Here is a 9,025-nt window from a genome sequence, read left to right as displayed (position 1 = left end):
CAGTCAGGAGCTCTAGAAGCTGTCTTACTGAACCACACAGTCAGGAGCTCTAGAAGCTGTCTTACTGAACCACACAGTCAGGAGCTCTAGAAGCTGAGTCTTACTGAACCACACAGTCAGGAGCTCTAGAAGCTGAGTCTTACTGAACCACACAGTGAGGAGCTCTAGAAGCTGAGTCTTACTGAACCACACAGTCAGGAGCTCTAGAAGCTGTCTTACTGAACCACACAGTCAGGAGCTCTAGAAGCTGTCTTACTGAACCACACAGTCAGGAGCTCTAGAAGCTGTCTTACTGAACCACACAGTCAGGAGCTCTAGAAGCTGAGTCTTACTGAACCACACAGTCAGGAGCTCTAGAAGCTGAGTCTTACTGAACCACACAGTCAGGAGCTCTAGAAGCTGTCTTACTGAACCACACAGTCAGGAGCTCTAGAAGCTGTCTTACTGAACCACACAGTCAGGAGCTCTAGAAGCTGAGTCTTACTGAACCACACAGTCAGGAGCTCTAGAAGCTGTCTTACTGAACCACACAGTCAGGAGCTCTAGAAGCTGTCTTACTGAACCAGACAGTCAGGAGCTCTAGAAGCTGTCTTACTGAACCACACAGTCAGGAGCTCTAGAAGCTGAGTCTTACTGAACCACACAGTCAGGAGCTCTAGAAGCTGTCTTACTGAACCAGACAGTCAGGAGCTCTAGAAGCTGAGTCTTACTGAACCACACAGTCAGGAGCTCTAGAAGCTGAGTCTTACTGAACCACACAGTCAGGAGCTCTAGAAGCTGTCTTACTGAACCAGACAGTCAGGAGCTCTAGAAGCTGTCTTACTGAACCACACAGTCAGGAGCTCTAGAAGCTGTCTTACTGAACCAGACAGTCAGGAGCTCTAGAAGCTGAGTCTTACTGAACCACACAGTCAGGAGCTCTAGAAGCTGTCTTACTGAACCACACAGTCAGGAGCTCTAGAAGCTGAGTCTTACTGAACCACACAGTCAGGAGCTCTAGAAGCTGTCTTACTGAACCACACAGTCAGGAGCTCTAGAAGCTGTCTTACTGAACCAGACAGTCAGGAGCTCTAGAAGCTGTCTTACTGAACCAGACAGTCAGGAGATCTAGAAGATGAGTCTTACTGAGTCTTAGTACTCTACAGTCATGAAACTTTCTGATGCTAAATGTTAAAACATAACACAAGACCCACCTTTCCTGACTCCATGAGAGGGAGACTGTGAGGAGAACCTCTCTCCACCAACCGCACCCTGAGAGACAAACATACACACTGTTATGCAAGTTAATTGGTTGATCTGATTGGTTGTTGCTGTGATTGACAGGCAGACATACCTATCATGTCGCAGAGCTCTCATGTCCACGTACACTGTAGTAGGGTCTGGTCCGGAGGTGCCCTGTAACCAATCACAGCACAGAGTGACCATATTATTTCTCTCGCGCGCACGCGCACACGCACGCACACACACACACACACACACACACACACACACACACACACACACACACACACACACACACCTGCAGACAGATAGCCAGGTTGACCCTACAGCCGAATGCTGTGCTGACAGATCGGGGGTGCAGGCCCAGGTCTTTAAACAGCTTGGAGAAGGAGTGTGTTAGAGACATCCTGGGTCTCTCCTCTGCTACCACAACACACGCCCTCACACGGGACAGATCCAGACCCCGCGCCTGGAGAGGGAAAGGAGGAGAGAGGGGGAAGAGAAGAGGGGTACACAACATTTCAATCTTTACCTCCCTCTCATCCTACCCCATCCTCCCTCATCCTCCCCCATCCTCCCTCATCCTCCCTCATTCTCCCTCTCATCCTCCCTCATCCTCCCCCATCCTCCCTCATCCCCCCTCTCATTCTCCCTCTCATCCTCCCTCATCCTCCCTCATCCCCCCTCTCATCCTCCCTCTCATCCTCCCTCATCCTCCCTCTCATCCTCCCTCATCCTCCCTCATCCCCCCTCTCATCCTCCCTCATCCTCCCTCTCATCCTCCTCATCCTCCCTCATCCTCCCTCTCATCCTCCCTAATCCTCCCACATCCTCCCTCATCCTCCCTCTCATCCCACATCCTCCCACATCCTCCCTCTCATCCTCCCTCATCCTCCCTCATCCTCCCTCTCATCCTCCATCATCCTCCCTCTCATCCTCCCTCTCATCCTCCCTCATCCCACCCCCATCTACCCTCTCATCCTCCCTCATCCTCCCTCTCATCCTCCCTAATCCTCCCACATCCTCCCACATCCTCCCTCTCATCCTCCCTCATCCTCCCTCATCCTCCTCTCATCCTCCCTCATCCTCCCTCTCATCCTCCCTAATCCTCCCACATCCCACCCCCATCCTCCCTCTCATCCTCCCTCATCCTCCCTCATCCTCCCTCTCATCCTCCATCATCCTCCCTCTCATCCTCCCTCTCATCCTCCCTCATCCCACCCCCATCTACCCTCTCATCCTCCCTCATCCTCCCTCTCATCCTCCCTAATCCTCCCACATCCTCCCACATCCTCCCTCTCATCCTCCCTCATCCTCCCTCATCCTCCCTCTCATCCTCCATCATCCTCCCTCTCATCCTCCCTCTCATCCTCCCTCATCCCACCCCCATCTACCCTCTCATCCTCCCTCATCCTCCCTCTCATCCTCCCTAATCCTCCCACATCCTCCCACATCCTCCCTCTCATCCTCCCTCATCCTCCCTCATCCTCCCTCTCATCCTCCCTCATCCTCCCTCTCATCCTCCCTAATCCTCCCACATCCCACCCCCATCCTCCCTCTCATCCTCCCTCATCCTCCCTCTCATCCTCCATCATCCTCCCTCTCATCCTCCCTCTCATCCTCCCTCATCCCACCCCCATCTACCCTCTCATCCTCCCTCATCCTCCCTCTCATCCTCCCTCATCCCCCCTCTCATCCTCCCTCTCATCCTCCCTCATCCTCCCTCTCATCCTCCCTAATCCTCCCACATCCTCCCTCATCCTCCCTCTCATCCTCCCTAATCCTCCCTCATCCCACCCCCATCCTCCCTCTCATCCTCCCTCATCCTCCCTCTCATCCTCCCTAATCCTCCCACATCCTCCCTCATCCTCCCTCTCATCCTCCCTAATCCTCCCTCATCCCACCCCCATCCACCCTCTCATCCACCCTCATCCTACTGACGACTATATAAAGCTGCTGTTTGTTCCTGGATCTGTTCCCTGTGTGTGTCTCAGTGAGTCAGCTTCCAGTTTCCATGGCGATTTCCATGGCGAAAGTTAATCTCTTCAAATAAACTCAGTCTGTCCATCAGCAACCAATCAGACAACACCTCAGGCCACAAACACGCGGTTTACTGAGTCAATTCAAAGACATTACAACGAGCACTTGATTTAGTTCTCCCTGCATGTGAACTGTGTGTGTTTGTGGATGTGTGTAAGAGTTCTCATTCTCAGCCCGAACCCGATGGGGCCCGACGGCCAGTCCGGGCCTCAAAGTCTCTGAATTGATTTGTGCCGGGCGGGTTTCAGGATTGCCGTGTTACAAAATAAAAACTGTCTGTCTGCGCACCTTTTACTGCTGCTCTCTGTCTCAGTAGCAGATACTAGCAGCGCCACCATTCCAATATTGGCTGGGCCAGAGAAATTAGTGGTCATGATGAAACTTATTTTTCTGATCATTGAAATTTTTCAAATTGTGATACGAATAGACTAAAGTGCACTCAGGCGAATGATGATCCACAAGACCAAACAGGCAGCACATCTCAGAATCAGGAGAAGCACATATTCCAATGTCATCTGTTAAGGCAGATACATCCAAATGAAAAGTACCCTATAATGACTGCCCTGCTAATGTGCCTTTGCTGGACCTTTGAAAGTAGACCCATAACTGATCCAAATGTAATTTCGGAATTAAAACATGCATTCAAAACACAGGGCTTTTGAGCCATTATTCAAATGGGTGTTTGACAGAAAATCTAGTTATTTATTTAGGACTATTGATTCATTATTCAAGGCTCCCTTTGTTCTTTCATTGTCAAAATAAAATGCTTGATTATATTTAAAGGCATGAATGACTCATATGCTGTGTAATGACATGAATGAATGATTGACTGATTATAATGAAGTAAGTTACGTTAGAACAGGGCGCGCTCTCACTGCCCGATGGTGGATAGATTATATATGACTACTATAGCCTATACGTGACTCAAGAGCAAAATAATACACTTGATTTAGGCTACATTATCACATGTTAAATGTTTCTGATCAGTGACAGATGAGCAAACAAATAGATGAATGATACCTCCTCCACGTATTCACCCAGCCAGAGATCAATCAGCCTAACCAAATATACAGATGGATGGATATACAGTGAAACAAAATCACATTGATTGATAATCAGACTTTTGGTCGGCAGTTGGACAGGCTACTACGTGAGTGAAGAGCAAAATTCATTTGTTAAGTTACATAACATGCTAGCAAAATGTTCTGATCAGCTAATATATGAGCAAACTGGAATAAAGATGATCATGAGCACTCACCTTAATTTAGCTAGCATTTCCCCAGCCTAACTGTTACCAAATATCCAAACGGAGATTCAGTGAAAACACAAATTTGACATTGATTGATTTATCAAGACGAGTCCCCACGCTTGTCTTAAAGCAGTGCGATGGCGCTGTCCCAATCAAAATGGCGCTGAAATGATCATTGACCACACACGGCTATTGCTTTAAATTAGTATAACGGTTGGATGTGACTTTGGGAGTTTCAGTATAAGCAACAATTTGATACATGCCTTCAATTGCGTTTATTCCGATATTGTCATCATTCAGTTGATCATAACTGAGTTTTCCTCTCTCTGTGCTTTTCTAAGACAACAAATGTTTCCTCGTCTCCTCACTTTGCTGCCGCCCGCCTCCGCCGCATTGTTCTCAACACCAGTTTAAATCAATATACTTTTTTCTAGAAATCAGGCTTTTTTTTCGCATTCGGGCACATTTCTGTGATGACAGACTGGGCCTGGGCTTCAGCTCAATGGGGCTTCGGTAAGACTGGGCGAATTTTCAGGCAAGACGAGAACTCTTGTGTGTGTACGATGAGAACTCTAGTATGTGTACGATGATAACTCTAGTGTGTGCACGATGAGAACTCTAGTGTGTGTACGATGAGAACTCTAGTGTGTGTACGATGAGAACTCTAGTGTGTGTACGATGAGAACTCTAGTGTGTGTACGATGAGAACTCTAGTGTGTGTACGATGAGAACTATAGTGTGTGTACGATGAGAACTCTAGTGTGTGTACGATGAGAACTCTAGTGTGTGTACGATGAGAACTCTAGTGTGTGTACGATGAGAACTCGAGTGTGTGTACGATGAGAACTCTAGTGTGTGTACGATGAGAACTCTAGTGTGTATACGATGAGAACTCTAGTGTGTGTACGATGAGAACTCTAGTGTGTATACGATGAGAACTCTAGTGTGTGTACGATGAGAACTATAGTGTGTGTACGATGAGAACTCTAGTGTGTGTACGATGAGAACTCTAGTGTGTGTACGATGAGAACTCTAGTGTGTGTACGATGAGAACTCGAGTGTGTGTACGATGAGAACTCTAGTGTGTGTACGATGAGAACTCTAGTGTGTATACGATGAGAACTCTAGTGTGTGTACGATGAGAACTCTAGTGTGCATACGATGAGAACTCTAGTGTGTGTACGATGAGAACTCTAGTGTGTGTACGATGAGAACTCTAGTGTGTGTACGATGAGAACTCTAGTGTGTATACGATGACAACTCTAGTGTGTGTGTACGATGAGAACTCTAGTGTGTGTGTACGATGAGAACTCTAGTGTGTGTACGATGAGAACTCTAGTGTGTGTATGATGAGAACTCTAGTGTGTGTACGATGAGAACTCTAGTGTGTGTACAATGAGAACTCTAGTGTGTATGATGAGAACTAGCGTGTGTACGATGAGAACTCTAGTGTGTGTACAATGAGAACTCTAGTGTGTATGATGAGAACTAGCGTGTGTACGATGAGAACTCTAGTGTGTGTGTACGATGAGAACTCTAGTGTGTGTACAATGAGAACTCTAGTGTGTATGATGAGAACTAGCGTGTGTACGATGAGAACTCTAGTGTGTGTACAATGAGAACTCTAGTGTGTATGATGAGAACTAGCGTGTGTACGATGAGAACTCTAGTGTGTGTACAATGAGAACTCTAGTGTGTATGATGAGAACTAGCGTGTGTACGATGAGAACTCTAGTGTGTGTGTACGATGAGAACTCTAGTGTGTATACGATGAGAACTCTAGTGTGTATACGATGAGAACTCTAGTGTGTGTACGATGAGAACTCTAGTGTGTGTACGATGAGAACTCTAGTGTGTGTACGATGAGAACTCTAGTGTGTGTACGATGAGAACTCTAGTGTGTATACGATGAGAACTCTAGTGTGTGTGTGTACGATGAGAACTCTAGTGTGTGTACGATGAGAACTCTAGTGTGTGTACGATGAGAACTCTAGTGTGTATACGATGAGAACTCTAGTGTGTGTGTGTGTACGATGAGAACTCTAGTGTGTGTACGATGAGAACTCTAGTGTGTGTACGATGAGAACTCTAGTGTGTGTACGATGAGAACTCTAGTGTGTGTACGATGAGAACTTTAGTGTGTGTACGATGAGAACTCTAGTGTGTGTACGATGAGAACTCTAGTATGTGTACGATGAGAACTCTAGTGTGTGTACGATGAGAACTCTAGTGTGTGTACGATGAGAACTCTAGTGTGTGTACGATGAGAACTCTAGTGTGTGTACGATGAGAACTCTAGTGTGTGTACGATGAGAACTCTAGTGTGTGTATGATGACAACTCTAGTGTGTATATGATGACAACTCTAGTGTGTGTGTATGATGAGAACTCTAGTTTGTGTGTACGATGAGAACTCTAGTGCGTGTACGATGAGAACTCTAGTGTGTGTGTACCTTCAGTGCCTCTGTCTGCAGGCCCAGTCCTTTAGTGCAGAGCTCCATGACGCTGTAGGAACAGAAGGTGTCTCTGACTCGGAGCTGGCTGACAGCTAGCAGCCACAGGGCTGGGTTAGACTCCAACTCTACTGGAGGGATCAGGATCGACTGATGGCCACTGTATACACTGGAGAGAGAGTTAAGAGGTTAGAAAGGGAATGCAGTTGTTGGACATTGAAACAGTTGTTGATTTGGTGTGTGTGTGTTCGTGCATGCGTGCCTCTGTGCATGTGTGTATGTCACGGTGTGTGTGTGTGTGTGTTACGGTGTGTGTGTGTACCTGCAGAGACACCAGAGGACGAAGCCCAGGCCGCAGTAGGGGTCGAGACAGATGGCTACCTCTCTGGAGGGATACAGTTCACACTGCAGCTTCACCGACCGACAGAACGCTCCCACCGCATTATGGGACATCTACACACACACACACACACACACACACACACACACACACACACACACACACACACACACACACACACACACACACACACACACACACACACACACACACACACACACACACACAGATGACCCATGTTAGCCACTAGGCATAGCAGGGGATAAGAGGCAGGGATGAAGGTCAGAGGTTAGGGCTTAATGTTACCTGTAGTCCAGCCAGCATGCCAGTAGTGGACACACTGAAGTCCAGGTAGGGTTAAAGGTCAGAACAGAGGTTAGGGGTCAGAAGTTAGGGGTTAATGTTACCTGTACTCCAGCCAGCATGCCAGTAGTGGACACACTGAAGTCCAGGTAGGGTTAAAGGTCAGAACAGAGGTTAGGGGTCAGAAGTTAGGGGTTAATGTTACCTGTACTCCAGCCAGCATGCCAGTAGTGGACACACTGAAGTCCAGGTAGGCCAGGGCTTCAGGGTTACAGGGCTTATGCAGCGCTGGAGGCTTCTTCTTTGGCAGGTCATCTGATAACACAATAATATTCAGTTATACACCAATACAAACATCCATCTAACAGTCTGACAGATACAGTACAAACATCCAGCTAACAGCCTGACAGATACAGTACAAACATCCAGCTAACAGCCTGACAGATACAGTACAAACATCCAGCTAACAGCCTGACAGATACAGTACAAACATCCAACTAACAGCCTGACAGATACAGTACAAACATCCAGCTAACAGCCTGACAGATACAGTACAAACATCCAGCTAACAGCCTGATAGATCTAGAACATGTGGTCAGGGCTGACCTGTGTCCAGGACGGGAGGCCAGTTCCTGATGTCCACTGTGGCGACCGCCTCCTTAGACCGCAGCAGCTTACAGATGACCGCTGTGGTCATCACACAGGCCGAACGACTGACCTGGAGGGAGAGAGAGAGAGAGAGATGAAGGGAGAGAGATAGATGAAGGAAGAGAGAGAGAGAGATGAAGGGAGAGAGAGAGATAGATTAATGGAGAGAGTGAGAGAGAGAGATGAAGGGAGAGAGAGAGATAGATGAATGGAGAGAGCGAGAGAGAGAAATGAAGGGAGAGAGAGAGATAGATAGATGAAGGGAGAGAGAGAGAGAGAGAGAGATGAAGGGAGAGAGATAGATGAAGGAAGAGAGAGAGAGAGATGAAGGGAGAGAGAGAGATAGATTAATGGAGAGAGTGAGAGAGAGAGATGAAGGGAGAGAGAGAGATAGATGAATGGAGAGAGCGAGAGAGAGAAATGAAGGGAGAGAGAGAGAGAGATAGATGAAGGGAGAGAGAGATAGATGAAGGGAGAGAGAGATAGGTGAAGGGAGAGAGAGAGATAGATGAAGGGAGAGAGAGAGAGAGATGAAGGGAGAGAGAGATAGGTGAAGGGAGAGAGAGAGATAGATGAATGGAGAGAGCGAGAGAGAGAGATGAAGGGAGAGAGAGAGAGATAGATGAACGGAGAGAGAGAGAGAGATAGAGAGAGAGAGATGAAGGGAGAGAGAGAGATAGATGAACGAGAGAGAGAGAGAGAGATAGAGAGAGAGAGATGAAGGGAGAGAGAGAGATAGATGAAGGGAGAGAGAGATAGGTGAAGGGAGAGA

The 9,025-nt window shown here is 47.6% G+C and overlaps 1 protein-coding gene across 1 annotated transcript in view; it reads right to left on the bottom strand.

Moving 5' to 3' along the window:
- Positions 1 to 28: 28 nt before the first annotated feature.
- LOC311114191 (disco-interacting protein 2 homolog C-like) overlaps positions 29 to 9,025 on the bottom strand; it is a gene marked incomplete at both ends in the record, with an annotated part of 42,167 nt that continues 33,170 nt past the window's right edge. Inside the window, 11 exons of the mRNA XM_084189463.1 lie at positions 29 to 142; positions 257 to 370; positions 635 to 748; positions 900 to 1,003; positions 1,194 to 1,251; positions 1,334 to 1,395; positions 1,520 to 1,690; positions 6,963 to 7,131; positions 7,285 to 7,415; positions 7,811 to 7,920; positions 8,212 to 8,323. Of these exons, the coding sequence (XP_084045589.1) occupies positions 29 to 142; positions 257 to 370; positions 635 to 748; positions 900 to 1,003; positions 1,194 to 1,251; positions 1,334 to 1,395; positions 1,520 to 1,690; positions 6,963 to 7,131; positions 7,285 to 7,415; positions 7,811 to 7,920; positions 8,212 to 8,323 (1,259 nt within the window). The remainder of the gene's footprint in view (positions 143 to 256; positions 371 to 634; positions 749 to 899; positions 1,004 to 1,193; positions 1,252 to 1,333; positions 1,396 to 1,519; positions 1,691 to 6,962; positions 7,132 to 7,284; positions 7,416 to 7,810; positions 7,921 to 8,211; positions 8,324 to 9,025) is intronic.

Source organism: Coregonus lavaretus (genome assembly GCF_964263955.1).
Source record: "Coregonus lavaretus genome assembly, contig: HAP1_SCAFFOLD_2787, whole genome shotgun sequence".
Lineage (NCBI taxonomy): Eukaryota > Metazoa > Chordata > Actinopteri > Salmoniformes > Salmonidae > Coregonus > Coregonus lavaretus.
Note: the sequence above shows the minus strand (reverse complement) of the source record. Positions and strands in the feature narration are given on the sequence as shown.